A 20,185-nucleotide genomic window follows, 5' to 3' on the forward strand; every position below is an offset into this window, starting at 1 on the left:
GAATAGAATCTTGGGGGTCTGAAATTCTTCCTTGAATATTCATGGAGTTCTTGGGCATGAAATCTGATAACTGTCTTCTCCGGGAATAATACAGTCTTTGGAAAAGAGAGATTCTGTCAGAATAGAGGTTTTGTGATAAGTTCATATGATTTGAAAGAAAGAAGTCACTTTGTGCAGTAACATGGTTCTTCAAGATGCATGTCCCTGTGGTGCAAGATGCTCCATTCTTCTTTGAGTGATGTCCCCATGAGTGCTCCACTATAGGTGTAGGGCTTGCCCCGGTGCCGCAAAATGGAGATTTTTCCAGTAGCAGTACTCAGCCAGACTGCGCATGTCTCGTGGCGTTCACGCTCTTTTGTGTGAGTGCGCGGTCCGGCCCCTGCCAGTTCCTCTCAACCGCCTCAGGCTGCAGACAGAGTGAACTGGTCTCCTCAATTTCCCTGCTTATTGTGAGACTGTTCTTAAAAGCTACTGTTAGGCCCTAGAAAAATTAGGCCTAGTGCAGTTATGCTAAGCAGATGTAACAAAGGTTTCTGGGTAGTCCCTGGGCAGAACTGGAGATGGGTTCAAGCAGGGACGCACCCTACACGCTTGCTTAAGTTGCAAAAGTAAGATAAGGAAGAAGCTGCATTCTTGTACCTGATGTGATGAGGAACAGTTTGTTTTGAGAACTGATAAGAAAACTCCCTGTTTCTGCTCTTCCCCTGTTTGTTCCAAACCCCCTGTTTATGTTCTTCTTTTGGCCATAACAAACTGTCTCCTTGTTGCCCAGTACCTGTCTTTTGGGCTGATAAGAAATTGCTGATGCATTATGAATTGCTTAAGGCGATGACGTATAGTTAGCCAGGTGTGCATGGATACTAGAAGTTTCTAACCGATAAAGGGGGGTGGGTTGCTTGGGCGAATAGTCTATGACGCGACGGAACTGTCTATATAAGCCTACCTATTAATGAAATCGTGGCTGGTTCTCTTTGGAGACGGGCCGCTCTCTCTTGTGTAGTGTGCACTATTCAATAAAGAGCTTGTGATTGGATCTTGCTGGTGTTGCCTGTCTCTTTGTGGTCAGACAACGAACAGAGGCCGTCCGGGTTCGAGTCCCCGACACTACTATGCTTCCCAGTTTTACTTCTTCCTATCATTCCTCCTAGTTTAAAAAAAAAATATCCCAAAGTTTTTCCTCTCCCATTCCTACATCCGTTTTTCCTAGGATCCCCAATGAGTTGTTGTACATAGTTATATATATATATATATATATATAAGATAGAGTTTCTGGTTCAACCAAAAAAAATTAAATCTTTTCCACTTAAAGACTGGAAATGCTGTCATCGCCCAGCTTTAAGAAGTGCGACACTTGCCACGAGACACTGCCTGCCTCTGACGGGCATTCCTCATGTATCATGTGTCTCCGGGAAGCTTATGTCCCACAGAAGTGCCCACACTGCACAAAATTGATTGCAAGGGCCCAACGGGACAGGGAAATGAGGCTGAGGATAATTTTGTTTGATAAAGCCCTCCAGCCGATGCACTCGGAGTCAACCTCAGCAGATCAGCCCCCGAAACGTCGGACTTCATCTCCTAGGCTACGTCTATATTGGCACCCCTTTCCGGAAAAGGGATGCTAATGTAGACTTAGTAATTGCAAATTCCGCAGGGGATTTAAATATCCCCCGCGGCAATTGCATTTACATGGCTGCTGCTTTTTTCCGGCTTGGAGAAAAGCGCCAGTCTAGACGTGATTCTCCGGAAAATAAGTCCTTTTCCGGAGGATTTCTTATTCCTACTTTCAAGTAGGAATAAGAAATCCTCCGGAAAAGGGCTTATTTTCCGGATTCCGGAGGATTTCTTATTCCTACTTGAAAGTAGGAATAAGAAATCCTCCGGAAAAGGGCTTATTTTCCGGAGAATCACGTCTAGACTGGTGCTTTTCTCCGGCTTATCCCCAAGCCGGAAAAAAGCGGCAGCCATGTAAATGCAAATGCCGCGGGGGATATTTAAATCCCCTGCGGAATTTGCAATTACTAAGTCTACATTAGCATCCCTTTTCCGGAAAGGGGTGCCAATATAGACGTAGCCCTACTGCTGTTTCACCCTAAAGATCGCGGGCGTCACCAGCCAGGTCTTTACCAGCCACATTGCTCGGTAGAATTAGCATGGGAGATAAGCCCGGTCCTTCAGGCACCGCAAAGCTGCGTCTAAAGACCTCTGTGGCACCAAAAGCCAAAAGACCAGCAGAAGCGGCACCGACAGCAGCACCAACGGTTGCCTCAGCACTGCCCGCTACTAAACCTTCGGCACCAAAGAACTCCTCCATACCAAGGTCATCATCGGCACTGGCAACTTCGAGACTGGTGGCCACCTCTGTTTCAAAATGGGGATTGGCACCGAGATCCATGGCACCAGCGGTGCCGACTCCACATATGAGCAGCACCGACCCACACGTCTCGGCACCGAGTATTCCTCCGCACTGGAGTCGTTCCCAATCACCGGTATTTTCATCAGCACTGTCACCTTCCCCACCGGCACTGCACTCCCCGAGATCTTACAGCGTGGGGCACCGCCGATCACCATACTCTCCACACCAGAGGCTACCCTCCCCATTTTTAGCAGCCTACAGGGACCACTGTCAATACCATCACTGACACTTCTCCAGCTTTCTCTAGAGTGTCATACATCCGCTCCCACTCTCCCTGTTCTCACATATGCCATTGGGAACACGGCCAACTTACTTATTCTGACAGGAGCTCACCACTTGACAGACTTTACCACCGTGATGACCATTACCACCATTATTCACCCAATAGATACTCGTACCACTATAGGTCCAGATCTCATGGAAGGTCATACTGTGACTGTACATCTCCCAGACACACCCCAACTCCAGCTCCTCCCACCCCAATGGGATAACCTGCATCTCCACAACAACTTCCATCAGAGCCAGATGATACCCACCTTTCCATCACTGAGGAGCACCCATTGGAAGTGTCCCCTACTGACCATTCTTCTTCTCCAGACGAAGCTGTCATCCCTGGAGATGTTTCCCCACCAGACGATCTTCGGCAGTTCCAAGAGGTCTTCAAGCGGGTGGCAGTAAGCCAGGAGATACCGTTGGACGAAATAAAGGACAAGCAGCATCGTCTTCTCAAAAATCTCCAGCCCCAACATAGATCGATGATAGCTATACCCCTGGATGATGCCGTCTTAGAGGTCGCCAAAGAAATCTGGCAAACTCCGGCCTCCGTACCACCAACCAGCAAGAAAGCTGACAGGAAGTATTTTGTACCTCCTAAAGGCATGGAATTCCTCTTTACCCATCCCCAGCCCAACTCCTTAGTGGTGGACACGACCTATCAAAGGTCAAAAATGCCACAATACAAACACACCTCTTCTGACAAAGACACAAAAAGACTCTATTTATTGGGCAGAAAAGTTTACACATCTGCAACGCTCACACTCAGAATAGCCAATTACACCACAATCACATTTTTGATACTTTCACAAAGCTGACGCCACTGCTGGACCATCTACCAGAGTCCAAAAGGTCTATATTAAAATCAGTTGTGCAGGAGGGCTACATGTCGGTAAGGACAGTGCTCCAAATAGCAATGGACGTGGAGGGTACAGCGGCCCAGTCCACGGCAATGGCGATATTCATGAGGCGAGCATCCTACCTCCAGGCGGCGGGAATCCCAAAAGACCTACAAAATAAAGTCAAAGACTTACCATTCGACAGAGACAAATTATTCGCCGAAAAGACAGGTAGCGTGTTACATTTGTCCAAAGACTCACGCACAACCCTTTGGACATTGGGTATATATACCCCACTATACAGGAGACATCATCATACTCTTTACCAATGGTGCTACAATTACCCATATGTCAGGCAGCAGTGGCAGCAACAACAACGGATCTTCGATCAGCAATGTCTGCGCCAAAGACCCCAGAGGTGTCAAAACCTGGGCAACTGTACACAGACCCCACTGAACAACAAACAGTAGGTTTGATGTCTTGGTCGGGGGTACGCAGACAGTCTCCTACAATAGCAGCAGTCACCACACTCACCTCCTTCCACCAAGGCCGTTTTACCACCAATGGATCACAATCACCACAGACAAGTGGATGTTGGAAATAGTTCAATCAGGATATTCCATACCCTTCCTCACCATTCCCCCCACTACCGCCCCCCCCCCACCCTTTCCCTCTTCAGGGACCCATCTCAAGAGGCCCTGTTACGCACCGAAGTCAACCACCTGCTCTCTTTAGGTGCAGCAGAACCAATCCCGGACGAGTTCGGGGCAAGGGCTTCTATGCCTATTATTTTCTCACTCAAAAAAAGTTGGGAGGATGGCGACCAATATTAGATCTCTGGTGTTTGAACAGATTTCTACGAAAACAACGATTCAAGATGCTGACACTTGCTGCTATAATACCCGCATTGGATTGTGACGACTGGTTTGCTGCCCTCAACCTCCAGGACGCGTATTTTCATGTGTCAATCCATCCAGCACACAGAAGATTCCTATGGTTTACAGTTGTCATGGATCATTACCAATACAAAGTCCTGCCCTTTGGCCTCTCTTCTGCCCCCAGGGTATTCTCAAAAATCCTGGCGGTAGTTGCGGCACACCTCCATCGAAAAGGAATAATCATTTTTCCTTACCTAGACGACTGCTATTGAAGGGTCGCTCACGAACCAAAGTGCTCAATATGGTTCACACCACGATGAGAACCTTCCACACCCTCGGACTTCTTATCAACGATCAAAAGTCCACCTTTCATCCTACTCAAGAGCTAGAATTCATCAGTGCCCGGTTAGATGCGAACACCGCGAGAGCATACTTACCCCGCCAGAGGTTTCAGGCCATTCAAGACTTGATACAAATCATTCGAGGCAGTCCAACCATTCAGATAATCATTTGTTTAAAGTTCATGGATCACATGGCTGCCACAACTTACGTGGCACGCTTCACCAGACTACAGTTTTGCAGCCTCCAGCATTGGCTAGCACTAGTATACAATCACATGAAACGCGACTTTTACAGATCAGTGACCCCTCCACAATCTGTCCTCCAGTCGCTCCACTGGTGGACAAACCACACAAATCTTCTTACCGGCATACCCTTCCACCAACAGCAACCCTTGCATCATCACCACCGCTGCCTCTCTTCTAGGGTGGGGAGCACATATGGGCACCATATTGTGGAAACCATTACATATTTAGCTAGAAGCCATTCTGTGTAACAGAATCCATTTCAGTTTCTTGTTCCTGCACGTATGCCAGTGAGCTGAGCCATTGGTATGTGCTAATGAATTATTTTAAGCTGAAGCTCATACTCCCTAAAAACCTGTTTCTTTCTGTGCTGATAACCATTTCTCTTTGAAGTTTGTTTTGATAGAATGCCCTGGCATTAGACTTGTTTGGTTAAGGGTATAAAATACTAGGATTGATTGTGTTGAGTAGCCTTACTGGGCCCAGCTCTGCTGGGGTCACGTTTGGCTCACTCTTGTCTTATTGATCAATAAAGCTGTTTGTTAGCTGCCAAAACAGAGGGAAGCCTTTGCTTCAACAATATCCACCCAGGGTCAATGGTCAGAGACACGACTCCACATAAACCTTCCGGAACTTCGGGCAATCTTCAACGCCTGCAGATACTTTCACGACCACATCCACAATACCACAGTGAGAATCCTCACAGACAATGTCGCAGCAATGTATTATGTAAACTGTCAAGGCGGAGCTTGATCCTGCTCCCTCTCTGCGGATACAATCCGGTTTTGGAACTGGTGAATTTGCCACGGAATCACACCTGTGGCATCTTACTTACCTGGCACCACGAACGTCACGGCGGATTTTCTCAGCAGGTACTTCGCTCCAGATCATGAGTGGGAATTGCACGATGAGGTCTTCCATATTTTCTTCCAATGCTGGGGCACTCCCCTAACAGATCTCTTTGCCACTCGTCACAACAAAAAAATGCCAAAAGTACTGCTCCAGAGCCTGACTCGGCCCCAGCTCTCTAGGTGATGCATTCCTCGTCAATTGGAAGGGACCTCTCCTGTATGCCTTCCCACCTACAGTTCTCATTCCCAAACTTCTGCAGAAGATCAGAATAGACAGGGCCACAGACATACTGATAGCACCAGCATTGGCGCATCAGCACTGGTTTCCCTTCCTCCGACACATGTCACCATGCAGACCATATCCACTTCCAGCCCTCCCAAACCTTCTCACCCAGAACCGAGGCTCATTATGACATCCCTAGATACACACTTTGAAGCTCATTGCATGGTTCCTAACCAGCTGAATCCCTTTGAGTCCCTTTGCTCCACACAAGTCAGAGAAATACTAATCCACAGCAGAAGACAAACAACCAGAACCACTTATCTTTCAAAATGGTGGAGGTTCGTTTCCTAGGGTTCCACACAGCAACTGTTCCCTCAGTTGATTCCACTTATCCTCGACTACTTGCTACACCTAAAATACACAGGGCTGTTGTTAGCCTCTCTCAGAGTTCATCTAGCAGCCATTTCGGTGTTCAGACAACCAATTGAAGGCACCTCCCTGTTAGTTCACCCAATTACCAAGAGATTCATGAAGGGCCTTATGAACCTAAGCCCCCCTTGCAAGCCCATTCCTCTAGCGTAGAACTTAGATGTTGTACTTGGAACTCTAATTACTCCACCATTTGAATCGTTGGCGACTATACCACTTCAGACATTAACTATGAAAGTGGTTTTCCTTCTTGCCATTACGTCAGCACGTAGAGTTGGTGAGTTATCGGCCCTTATGGCAACACCCCCGTATACCACTTTCAATAAGGATGGCGTAGTCCTAAGGCTTCACCCAACATTTATCCCTAAAGTTTAGTCGACTTTTCACATCAATGAACCAATTGTCCTTCCATCTTTTTATCCGAAACCTCACACCTCATTGCGTGAAGCATCCTTTCATTCACTTGATATTCTCAGAGCCCTTGCATTTCATATAGAATGCACAAGATCTTTTAGAAAAACTGATCGACTGATTGTGTCTCTGTCCGAGAGATCGAAAGGACACCCAATATGATCTCAGTGCATCTCAGAACTCATAACCACGTGCATAACTGAGGCCTACACATCCAAGCGTATACCGCTTCTGACACAACCTCGAATCTATTTCATGAGAGCAATGGCAGCTTCAACAGCCTTCCTCAAGGGTGTTTCCCTTAAAGACATATGCAGAGCAGCCACTTGGTCGTCGCATGTCACTTTTGTAAAACATTACGCTATACATCAGAGGAGGTTTTCAGATACTGCGGTGGCATCAGCAGTGCTCTCTTTAGCAGAAAAATAGGGACTCCATTTTTTCCCCCCCACTTTCCTGCTTAGTGGAGTACTGCTGCTCAGTCATCTATAGTGGAGCACCCACGGGGACATCACTTGAAGAAAAAAGCGAAGTTACTCACCTTGGTGCAGTCACTGTCGTTCTTCGAGATGTGTATCCCTGTGGGTGCTCCACTATCCACCCTCCTCCCCACTTCGGAGTCTTTCTCCTTTATGTCTTCCAGGTTCTGAGGCGGCCTCGAGGAACTGGCGGGGGCCGGACCACGCACTCATACAAAAGAGTGCGAACGCTGTGAGACACCATCGCGCATGCGCGGTCTGGCCGAGTACTGCTACTGGAAAAATTTCTGTTCTGCAGTGCTGGGGCAAGCCCAGCACCTACAGTGGAGCACCCATGGGGACACGACAGTTACTGCACTGAGGTGAGTAACTTAGCTCTTTAGGGGGTGGTGCATTCTTGCACACGTGATCAGAGATTTTTCCTAGCAGTGCCTGGCTGCACTTCACATGTGCAGTAGTCATTCTGTGGTGCAGTTGGTGCCCACTGACTGCACACGTGGTGTGGCTCACTCTGTTCCTTCTCTACCATGGAATCCCGTAGATGGACTCCAAAGTAGAGAGTAGGAGGGTGAGTAGTGGAGCATCCACAGGCACACGTATCTCGAAGAACCACTGTTACTGCACAAGGTGAGTAACTTCTTTGAGTGCTGTCGCTGTGGGCGCTCCACTGTAGGTGTCTGTAAAACAGTGTCCATCTCGAGGCAGTAGGCTTTGGAGACATTATCCTGGATGTGGACAACAGGACAGCCAGATCTACTGTGGTAACAGAGATTGGACCGCTTGTGATGGCATAATATTTTGAGAAGGAATGTTCAGAGGACCAAGTTGCAGCTCTGCATATGTCCATTAATGCAACATCTTTCAGCAATGTTATGGAAGCTACGACGACTGGTGGAATGTGCCATTATTCTCTGTGGTGGTTGTTTATTATGCAGTGTGTATGCAAGTCGATATCCATTTGGAAAGCCATTGGGATGAGATTGCTATGCCCTTAGAGCATTCAGCTATAAATATGAAGAGCCTTGTGGATTTACAGAAGGGTTTGGTCCTAGGTAAAAAGGGATGGTATGTCTGATGTTGAGGGCGTGAAGGGATGCCTTTAGGGTGTTTTATATAGCTTCGGAAAGACGGCAGGTAAGTGTATTAGTTCATTAATATGACAGACCATTTTTCATAAGAATTTCAGGTATAGGTGCAAAGTAGCTTTATCCTTAGTAAAAATGGTGCGGGGGGGGGGATCTGCCATAAGGGTTGCTATCTCTCCTACTCATCTGACCAATGTGATTGTTACAAAGAATGCAAGCTCCATAGATATATGGAGAAGAGAGCATGTGGCTAGGGGTTTGAATGGAGCCCTTGTAAGGCTTTTGAGATCATGGTTAAGGTTCCAGAGTGAACTGGGGTCCCAGACTACTGGGTATATATTCTGGATTCCCATCAGGAAGTGTTTTGTAATTGGTGGTAACAAATCAAAAAGCCCTCTCTCAGTTCATGTAATGTTGTGATAGGGCTAGAATCATGAATCAGTTTAAGGGAATTGAGAGATAGACCTGACTCATTAAAGTCCAGCAAATATTTGAGTGTCGTGGAGAGGAGAACCATGGTAGATGTTTGGTGGTGCTGGCACAGTGCTGAGAACCGTTTCCATTTACACAGGTGTTTGTGGTAAATTTTGAGAGGCATGGATGTGTTGTGGGAGCGAGACTCTTTTGTTTGGACCATTGTGGGAAGGAGTATATACTATAATGAGCCAACTCTGAAGGCAACACATGTGAACTCTGGTCACATATATTGTGGCTGCCATGTATTCCAGGATTTGGAGAAAGGTTCTTGTGGTGGTGTAAGGACTGAATTGGACTGTGGTAATGAGAGTGGTAAGTGTGCTGAATCTATGTCAGGGAACCATTGCTTTGGTCTGTGTAAAATCTAGGGAGTGCTCCTATGAATTCTAAAGTCTGAATATGTTCTAAAGTTGATTTCTGCAGTTTGATTTGTAGGCATAAGTATTGAAAGAGGGCTATTGTTGTTTGTACCACATTTAGAGTTTCTTGGTATGTGGCACCCTTGAGTAGACAATCATAGAGATAGGGGAATATTGTTGCCCCTTGTTGTTAGAGATGTGCTGCAACCACTGCCAGTGTTTTTGAAAGACTCTTGGGGCCATGGAGAAGCTGAATGGTGGTACTCAGTTGTAGTCGAGTTTGGAGCCCACCCTGAAGTGGAGGAAGCGTCTGTGTGTTGGGTGGTTCATGACGTGAAAATATGCATCTTGAAGGTCGAGGGCTGAGAACCAGTCTCCTTTGTCTAGCATTGGTATAATTGTGGCAAGAGTGATCATCTTGAACCTGTCATTGTGTATGAATTTGTTGAGACTTCTGAGATTGAGAATCGGTTTCCAACCTCCAGTTTTCTTCTAGGTAAGGAAATAGTTGAAATGAAAACCTTCCCTGGTATGGAGTTGGAACTTCTTTTACTGCTCCTATTTGAAGGAGGTGCTTCACTTTTAAACGTAAAAGGTGCTTGTGAGAGAGATGCCTGAAGTGGGATGGGGAAGGAGGAACAGTCAGGGGGTTGGATAGGAATGAAGTATCCTGTTTGGATGATCTCCAAGACCTACTGATCTGATGTAATCCTGTCCCATGCTTAAAAAAGGGGGCGCAGATGTTGGCCAAATAGATGGTAGGGAGATTACTGTTTTTCTGGTGCTGGGGAGAGGTCGTTTGGACCCTGGACCAATTTTGAAAAATTGTTGCTTTGAATGTGAGGATTGGTTCGTCCTGGCCTGTGTGTGTTGTGCCCTGCCCTGCATCTTTGTGGTCACTGTTTTGATCTATGATTGAATAATCTCTATTGCTGACTGTTGAAAGTGTCAAGTGGTCTTTGATATGGTGCGTATGATCATCTCTGTTTGTTTGGTGCAGTGTATATGCCTAGAGTCCATTGTGTGGCTAGAGAAACCTTCAATATATGAAGGACTTTTAAACCTAAAAATTCCCTGTCAAATGGGAGGTCCTTCACCTTCATTTGCAGATCTTTAGCACTCCTTGAAGCCTGTAAACATGAGTCCCTGTTGCAGTGCTCTAAGATGCCATATCCAACATTCCCACAGCTACCTGAATGGTAGGCCTTCCCCCACCAGTACATAAGAACATAAGGTCCATCTAGCCCAATGCCAATGCCAGACGTCCCAGAGGGAGTGAACAGAACAGGGAATCTTCACGCAATCCCTCTCCCATTATCCATTCCCTGCTGGGGTATTCCCAGGCTGCATGCAGCATTTCAAAGCGGCAGCTCTGCATGGAGCCCAGGATCAGCTGAGCAGTCCCCAGCTGACCTTGGGCTCCATACTGCGCTTTTTCAAAGGCGGAGATGCCCTATCAACTAATCGAATAGTTGATGAAAAATGCATCGACTATGTGATTAGTCAGTTACTCACCATTTTATATCCCTATGCCCACCCTGCTTCTACTACATTTTAAATGTAGAGCTCTGCATTTAAAATGTAGTAGAAGTCGGGTGGGCATTGATGGGCAGCTGCCTGGGGTTTCTGCAGCTATTTAAAGGGCTTATGGCTCTAGCCCCTGCCATAGTAGCACTGCGACCAGGAGCCAGGAGTTCTGCCAGGGTAGCACTGTGACAAAGAGCCAGGAGCCCTGCCATGGTGGCACTGCAACCAGGAGCCATTTAAATAGGATCCTACTGCCTGAGACATCACCAGGAAATTTGGTGGAACAGGCAGCAGGCTATAAATAGAAAGTGGCCAGATGCAGTCTTCAGGCTGGATCAAAGTGTTAGGCGGGCCTGGGCAGTACAACCCTGCCCTGTGTAAACCAGCATGAGAAGGGCTGTGAAACATTTTACCAGTGGTTTTCACAGAGATTGCTCAACAGAGGAGGAATGGAGAGAGATGGGAATTTTGGTTTACACTACAGGCTCTCAAGGGGCGTGTTCTCTAGCATGGACTCTTTTGCCTTTTCTTCCTACAGTCTGTCCTTATCCAAGTTCTCACTGTCCCCCATCCCTAGCTCTTCATCCCAGTCCCAGCCTGCATTCCTCAGACTTCATATCTTAATTTTTTAACTGATACAAAAATCTCAGTGATAGGGAGAGAGAAGAACTGGTTGTTTTTAAATGACATTATAGGATCACAGAATCATAGAACCCAGGGCTGGAAGAGACTTCAGGAGGTTCATCAAGTCCAGTTCCCTGCCCAAAGCAGGACCAATACAAACTAAATCATCCCAGCCAGGACATTGTCAAGCTGGGACTTAAAAGCCTGTAGGGATGGAGATTCCTTAAGGAAATAGTGTTTCCTTATCCAACCTAGTCCTCCCCACTGTAACTTCAGACCATTGCTCCTTGTTCTGCCATCTGCCACTACTGAGAACAGACTCTCTCCATCCTCTTTGGAACCTCTCTTCAGAAACATGAAGGCTGCTATCAAATCCCCCCTCACTCTTCTCTTCTGCAGACTAAATAAGCCCAAATCCCAGGGGCAGCCCGTGCCTATAAACTCGGCAGCTGCCTAGGGCGCTGAGTTAAATGGGGCGCCAAATTCCCTGCCACTTCCCTAACACCGGGCTTCGGCCCCAGAGAAGGAGCACGGCAGTTTCCCTGCACCGCACGAGGGATGAGTCAGCCCGGAGGAGGAGCATGGGGAATTGACCCCAGGGGAGGCAGTGCACTGGTGTTTCCCCTGCGCCACGGGGTGTGTGTGTGTGCGTATGTGTGTGTGTCGGCCCCAGGAGAGGCGACGCGCGGGGGTTCCCTGAGCTGCAGGAGAAGCAGGTTGGCCCCGGAGGAGGAGGTGCCAGCTTCATCTGTGCTACGGGAGGGGGGATTGCCCCGGGAGAGGCGCATGCCGGCTTCCCTCTGGGGCGGGGGGGAATCCTGGGAGGAGGTGGGTGCAGGGGACTCTCTCCCCCCACTGGCATCCTGTTCCCTCTTCCCTCTCTCCTGTCCCCAGCTACAGATATCCATCCCCAGCCCCCCGTCCCCAGCCACAGTACTCCATCCCTAGCCCCCCCGTCCCCAGCCACAGATCTCCATCCCCAGCGCCCCCGTCCCCAGAACTCCATCCCCAGCCCCCCTCTCCTCAGCCACAGAACCAAAAACCTCAGTCTATATCTGCCCTTGCGGTTTGGGGGAGGGGGAGCACTGATTGTATGGTTCGCCTAGGGCGCCAGTTGCTGGCAGCTAGTCTAGGGCCACCCCTGCCAAATCCCTCAGCCTCTCCTCGTAGGTCATGTGCTCCAGCCCTTTTGGTTGCCCTCTGCTGGACCCACTCTGATGCATCCACATCCTTTCCATAGTGGGGGGCCCAGAACTGGAAACAATACTCCAGATGTATCCTCACCAGTGCCGAATAAAGGGGAATAATAACTTATCTAGATCTGCTGGTGATGCTTCTCCTAATGCACCCTAATATGCCATTAGCCTTCTTAGCTACAAGGGCACACTGATGAATCCTATCCAGCTTCTCATCCACTGTAATCCCCAGGTCCTTTTCTGCTGAATTGCTACTTAGCCAGTCGGTCCCCAGCCTGTAACAATGCTTGGGATTCTTCTGTCCCCAGTGCAGGACTCTGCACTTGTCCTTGTTGAACCTCATCACATTTCTTTTGGCCCAATCCTTTAAATTATCTAGGTCACTCTAGACCCTAACCCTGCCCTCCAATGTATCTACCTCTTCCTCTGCCATAGTGTCATCTACAAACTTGCATCCATCCCCTCATCCAGGTCATTAATAAAGATGTTGAACAAAACCAACCTTAGAACTGATCCTTGGGACACTCCAGTTGAGGCCAACCAGACGTTGAGCCGCTGATCCCTACCCGTTGGGCCCAATGATCCTGCCAGCTTTCTATCCACCTTACAGACCCTTTATCCAATCCATACTTCCGTAACTTTCTGGCAAGAATGTTGTGGGAAACCGTATCAAAAGCTTTGATAAAGTTGGATCTTTTCTCATTCTGAGTTCTGATATTGGAGCACTGTCTGTGAATCGGATAAGGATAATTTCTATGCACTATGACCCAAAATTTTCAAAACCATGAAAGTAAAAAATATGTATTAAGTACCCATCTTTGGACTCAAGAATTGGACCCACAGGATTTAAAGTACTGCATCATGATTTCAAAAGCACCTATACAGTTTATCTCCATGTTCAGCCTGAATGGAAATTCCCACTAGCTTCACATTAGTATGTATACATTTACAATTTACATATGCAGGAGACTGTAAATGGTATTTGTTGATTTATAAGTATGCCATTACACTGAATATCTCTGCAGTCTAGCACCATCTGTCATAAAACTGCCACTATTTCTGTTAATTCAATTTCTATTTAGAGATAAGTTCAATTCAATTGTTTTATCAAAAGCTAAGGTCTCAATAAATTGTGAGGCAAAGATGGGTATGTATTTTCAAAGCAAGAAACTCTGATCTTGTAACAGTGACTTTAATTCTGTTCTATTCCAATTAACTAATTGAGACTTAACTGTCATATCTGATAGATTATGGTGCTGTCAAATGACAGATCTCTGTGTCACTACTGAATCTGACATGGGTTAGGGCCTGAGCCTACAAAGTGCCAGGTGCTTCCTGTGAGATGCTGTACACTTCCACTGGTTTCTGACAGCTGTTAGCACTCCTCCACTTCCAAGACACACAACACTTCGTAGGATAAAACCCATAAGCAAATCTTGAGTTGACCCACTATTAACAGAACTATTTTAATTTATTCTTAAATGTTACTAAAAATAAGTTATTTGCATTTAATCATTCCACATTTATGGGATATTAACAACTTCTGTCAAGTCCTCCCTCCCCCGCCCCAAATCACTGATTTCTGCTCCTAAAAGGTAACTAATCTTAATGTAGTTTTTGTGTGGGAGCTGTAGTCACAAAAAAGGTTAATGGTGACCAGGTACTCAGCACAATTAATATTAACAATGGGGGAAAAAAACACAAGCAGCCTAAACTGGGAAAGAACAAGTTAAAGAATATTTAGATGAATAAGATAGACTGTACTATATTCAAGTCTTTAGGACCAGTTGAAATCCCTCCTAAGGTATTTAGTGAAGTAGCTGCATCAGTCTTGAAATTGTTAGCCATTATCTTTTAGAACTTATAGAGGATAGGTGAGATCTTAGAAGGATGTAGCAAGGCACCGTGTTTGCCCATAGTTTAAAAGGGGAATTGAGGAATTTCATGCTTGGAGAGGGCAACATGAGTTCATGGGGAGGGGGGGAGGAGGAAAATATTAAACAGGGGCACCATTTTTTCTCCATATAACTGAGTGATGAATTATGACTACTATGGTTTTTTTAATAGCCGCACATGTCTGAGATCCACATGACGCAATTACTATCTCAGAAATGGAGGTATAGAAGTGCTGTCACCACAGCATTGCAAACACGGTAGGTTCAAGGCGTTTTTCCTGGCATGTTGTCCTGTGCCCATATACAGAGGTATGACCCACCAACTCTGCTTGCCTGCTAGGGTTGCCAGATGGTTTCAACAAAAATACCAGACACACTTGACATTACGTCACAATCTACATTACATCTTCTTTAGAAAATACCGGACATTTCTATTTTCTCAATTTGTTTCCCCGAACAGAAAGCTCAGATACTGGACTGTCCGGTTCAAAACCGGACACCTGGCAACCCTACTGAGTTTCAGGATGACTTTTTTATTTGGCTATGGTAACATCCCCCACCCTACCCCCAGCGCCTGTGACAAAGGTGCTATCGGTATCACTAGGAGTGACTCAGTGTTGACGACCTCATGCATTTGAAAATCACAAATCACACCCCCCCCCCCCCCACACACACACACACAGGATTTTTTGTTTTGATCTGAGGAAGTGGGTCTGGCCCACGAAAGCTCATCATCTAATAAACCATCTTGTTAGTCTTTAAAGTGCTACATTGTCCTGCATTTTGCTTCAGCTACCCCAGACTAACACGGCTACATTTCTATCACTATGCTACACAGGATAATGTTACAAATGACGGGGGAGGGGCTGTGTACTGGCTTTGGAGGGGGGGTGTACGGATGGGGAGAAACGCCTGGCGATCACGAGGCCCAGGGAAGCGGAGCCTCGTGTCTTACCGTGACTCCAGGAGCTGCGCCTCTGGGAGACACACGCGGGTTTGCAAGCGGCCCGAGCGCGGGCGCTGCGGAGCCTGGGGGGGGGGGCTGGCACCGCCCGCGGGACCCCGCCTCGGCCGCAGGAGGCTGCGGGTGGCTCGAGAGCCGAGCCCGGAGCTCAGGCCGCGGCGATGAGCCCCCAGCCCCGCTAGGTGGCGCCGGCGGCTCTCCCAAGGCGGCGGCTGCGCCCGGAAGTGGCCGCGGCGATGAGCCGGGCTGGAGGCGGAGGCGGCAGGCAGCGGCGGGGACCCGGCCCGCCCCGTCCCGGCGGCGCAGGGTGATGGTGGCCGGCGGGCCATGCTGCTGAAGCTGCTGCAGAGACAGACCTACACCTGCCTGTCGCACAGGTATGGGCCCTGCCTCTGCCTCGGGGGCCTGGTCCTCGTCCTCGTCTCCGCCCTGCAGTTCGGAGAGGTCAGTAACGGCCGCCGGCGCGCGCGCCCCGCTCCCCCACCCCACCCCGCGCGCGAGCGCCGCCCCCCTCCTCACCCGCAGCGCCCACCCACTCCCCTATGCGCATCCCGCTTCCCCTCCCCACCCCCAGTACCCCCGTCCCGCGCCCCTCCCCACGCACAACACGCATGCACCCCACTCCCCTGTGTGCGCCCCGCTCCCCCGCCACACTCACCCGTGCGCGCCTTGTTCCCCCGCGTGCGCACCCCGCTCCTTCTGCCCACCCGCAGCACCCATTCTCCCCTGTTCCCCTTCCCCACCCACAGCCCCCATCCCCCATGCTCCCCCTGGTCCCCCCCTTACAGCCCCCACCCGCTGGTGCCCTGCTTCACCTCCCCCCCTTACAGCACCCCCATGCACAAGCCTCTCTCCTCCTCCCCACCCACAGCACACACCTCCTGCATGGGCCCTGCTCTCCCACCACCTACTCAGCACTCTTGCCAGGCTTCCCCAGCCCCCTTCCTTTCTCCTCCACAGCCCTCCTCCCCTTAGTATCTAACTTCTTCCCCTGCTCTTTCTCCCTGTAGCACCCAGAACCAGTCCCATCTGTGGTTCTCCTGCCTGATCTCCCCCCTCTCCCAACCCAGCTTGTGTATCTACCCTGCAGCACTACTCTCCTGCCTCCTTCCCTCTTCAGCCCCCCACTTCCTTTCAGAAAACACTAGCAACACACACCCTGTGCATATCTTAGAATCAGAGGGTTGAAAAGAGAACTCAGGAGGTCAAGTCCAACCCCCTACCCAATGCAGGACCAACCCAACTAAATCATCCCAGTCAGGACTTTATCAAGCCAGGACTTCAAAACCTCTAGGGATGGAGATTCTACCATCTCCCCTAGGTAACCCATTCCAGTGCTTCACCACCCTCCTAGTAAAACAGTTTTTACATATGTCCTGAAAAGCCACTGCCTCTGTGCCTCTCGTCTCTCCCACCTTATGTTTCCCCCCTTTCCTCTTACAACACTCATCTTATATATGTTGCATTACTTCCTCCACAGTTCCCACTTTCCTATCAAACCATGATGCTTCTGCAGAACCCCTCCCCCATCTCTACTGTCATGCTCTATACTTGCATAGCACCTACCCAAGCCCTGTGTCTACACAGAGATCCCAGCTATATCTTTGTTTCCAAAATACCCTTTTCTTGTGTTTCCCCTCCGAGAACTGCCACCCCTGTGCTCTTGCCTTTTCTCTATATATCCCCTGTGCCCGGTGCACTGGCAATTCGAAGGCATGCAACATTTCTCCAGTGCCCATGCAATATCCCTACAGCAGCTAAACCAGGGTGCTACTGCATCCATACAACCAACTCTGCTTTCTGCAGAAGTTTACAGCATGCCAGGTCAGTGCCCCTCAAGTGCACTTGCACCACAGGCCTTTTCCGTAGCTCAGCATCAACCAGCACATTTCTTGTGCCTCTCTTATCCTGTGTCCTGCTTCACCCCGTAGAGTTTCTACCCACAGATGCTCTGTTTTGTTCTCTTGAATTTATCACTCTCCCAAGTACTGCTCTTCCTTTAAGCAACTCTCACCCTTTTCCCCACCAATATTTCTTCCCTCCTTGTGCTGTCCACCGAGACAACTATTTGCTGTAGAGAAACAGGATTTTATATAAGCAGTTGACCAGTTAAACAATACATTTAACAGGGTAACCACTTAACGGGTATCTCAAGGGCAGAGGGCTACTCCAGCCTGGCTGGGCCTGCTGTGCTTCAGGCAGTACTGGCCAGGCCAGGCTGGGCTGGGCCTGCCACAGGTGGGGGCCGCTCTGCTTAGCTGGAGTGAAGTGCTCCCACCTGCACCATGGTGGGCTTAGCAAGGCTGAAGTGCCCCCAGGCCGTGATGTGGTGTGGTGGGCTCATCCAGGCTAGAGCAGTCCAATGCATGCAGAGGACTGCTCCAGCCCTGCTGGGCCACCGGTTAACTGGTTACATCCCTAGTGTGAATGGAATGTCGAATTGTGATGTATATTCAGAATACAGGAATGTGTGTACAATAGAAATTAGATCCTCTTCTGCTAATCAGACTGTAGGGATTTGTAAAATTGTCAAATAACCATTCAGTTTCAGGGCACTACTTAATATGGTCATATTTATCCTTATTTTTAATATCTTACTGAGCTCTTTATAGGGCCAAATTATGTTCCTAGTTGCATCTGTGGAACCTGTTAAGATCACCTCACCTTAAAGTGTAAGTTTAAGGCCAAATTTGGTCATATATATGTAAAAGACCTGGTGAGAGAACTTCTGTTTTGCAAAGTGGATTCAGGCAGCTTAATTTTAAATTCTACATTCAGCTACGAATTTGTATGTAAGACTATATGTTTTTAATATGCCAAGCTGAAAACTTGCATCTACGCATAGCAACAATAATTTGTTGTTGAATGTATTTCAGTACTGCCAACAGGTCTCAACTGAGATCCTTACCCTGTTGTGCTAAGCATGCTACAAACCTTTACACCTTATGTTCACTAAATAATTTGTTAATGTGTTTAAAAGGCTAGTGTATATAAGTCTCTGGTAGGGGTCTCCTTGATTAGGTAATGTGTTAAAACTATAATTGCCTAGTCTACATACAGTTCTTAACACATATCAAAACAGCTAATATGTTAAAAATGTGCCTCTTTTCCAGAACAACCAGGGACATCCTTGCTCAAAGAACTTACAGTTTAAGTAGAGAAGAAAGAGGAAGGGAGGGAAGGGTCACAAAGGTACAAAGGAGTGAAGTGTCTTGACCAAGTTCAAACAGCAGGTCAGTGAAAGGTTAGGGAATAGAACCCTGGTCTCAGAACCTTACTAGTCACTGTTTTGTAAGTAGTTTTACTTGCTCTGAAATTACTATTCTGATACCGAGATAATACAAAGGAAAAGATGTATGATGAGTTGATACTGTTGCCAGTATGAAATAAATAGTCTAGCTGAGTAGGGTGTGATTCTTGTTGACTCTTGAGCACTACAACCCTTGCCAAAACTTAGATTTTCCATGTGATTAGCATTTGTTGACTGTACCTCAAGTTTGATTAGCTCTCCTGCATCATGAAAGCAATTAAGATAAAATACTAGCAGCTTTTGGTTCATTTAGGAATTGCAGTGTGAATTTTAAATATCAAGTTAAAGGCCTTTCAGTGCTCTCAGCAGGCTTGGGGCTGCAGTGAGGGGCTGGATACAATCTAAACTTTCCCAGAACCCTTGTTTTCTTTCCTTGTAAAATCTCTGTCACTTCCCTCCTCAGATGGCTTATCAATATTGGGGCAGGCTGATTGGTGTTCTCTTTAGAGCTCTGTTTATGCCACTTTTGAATGACCAACTTTTACCAAATAGGGTGATTCAGCGTTCTGCTGTTCTGGGCAGCCTGCAGAGCTGCCTTTAGTATTTCCAGCCTGCTGCTACTCAGCAATGTCATCACTATTTTGACAGGCATGCTTTTACCATTTTTAATATTTTTGTTTTTTAAATAATATGCAGCTTAATTTTCCCCTAACAAATGGGATGCAGTTCTTGGAATAATTTACACATGCCCAGACACCCTAGACATTCTTAGTCAACACAATAAAAAAAGAAATAAACACACGTGTTTGAAAATGACAGCTGCTAGGTTGGGGGATTGTTAAAATGGAACAGAATCTGAGGGAACACTGGACTGCAAATGCAACGTAAAAATACTCTTCAGATCTTAAAGATCCTATTCCTCTAGCAATTTCTCATCTGTACCTTAGTATCTATTCAAAGGATTTGTATTGAATTTATGGAGATTTTATATAAACAGAATGTTTGTGGAGCATAAATGTGCCTTTTTGTAAAATGCATGCTAAGTATCTGACATCCCACATTGGGGGTGTTATTTCATCGTGCATTCATTTAGAGCAGCATTTCTATAATTAATTTTGCTATATTTAGAAACTGGCTAGCAATTGAGCAATGTATATGTTGCATTGTCCTTTGCAACTCCTGGGGATAAAATCATATCTAAAGATAAACTAAAGTGTATACTTGTTGGCATGTGATGTGCAGTAAGAAACCCCAAATCCAATGTGCACACCTAATAGTGGATGAGAAATCTCCCATAAATGGTGAACACATATTTGAGATTTATAAGCTTGTATATGTCAAGATTAAAGACACAAGATTAAACAGGAGAATTCTGTTCATGAAAGAATTCATCTATTATATATTTGAGAGAGTTTGGATTACTGTCTG

General features: G+C 47.3%; 2 protein-coding genes across 10 annotated transcripts in view; one reads left to right on the forward strand and one right to left on the reverse strand.

The window, feature by feature from the left end:
• DRAM1 (DNA damage regulated autophagy modulator 1) overlaps positions 1-15,836 on the reverse strand; it is an 86,785-nt gene extending 70,949 nt beyond the window's left edge. For all 8 annotated transcript variants that reach the window (XR_016350613.1, XM_089781827.1, XM_089781824.1 and 5 more), the window contains exon 1: positions 15,499-15,836. Coding sequence is in view for 7 of the 8 variants with exons in the window: in XM_089781827.1 (XP_089637953.1) it covers positions 15,499-15,836 (338 nt within the window). In the remaining variant the exon portion in view is untranslated. The remainder of the gene's footprint in view (positions 1-15,498) is intronic.
• The window catches only part of GNPTAB (N-acetylglucosamine-1-phosphate transferase subunits alpha and beta), a 73,460-nt gene continuing 69,093 nt past the window's right edge, over positions 15,819-20,185 (forward strand). The window contains exon 1 of one of the 2 annotated variants that reach the window (XM_075939116.2): positions 15,819-15,951. In XM_075939116.2, the coding sequence (XP_075795231.1) occupies positions 15,835-15,951 (117 nt within the window). In that variant the 5' untranslated portion in view covers positions 15,819-15,834. Of the gene's footprint in view, positions 15,952-18,706; positions 18,741-20,185 lie in introns of those variants that run through there. The other variant, XM_089781815.1, reaches the window with a different exon arrangement.

Source organism: Pelodiscus sinensis, chromosome 1 (assembly GCF_052426305.1).
Source record: "Pelodiscus sinensis isolate ZL-2025 chromosome 1, ASM5242630v1, whole genome shotgun sequence".
Classification (NCBI taxonomy): domain Eukaryota; kingdom Metazoa; phylum Chordata; order Testudines; family Trionychidae; genus Pelodiscus; species Pelodiscus sinensis.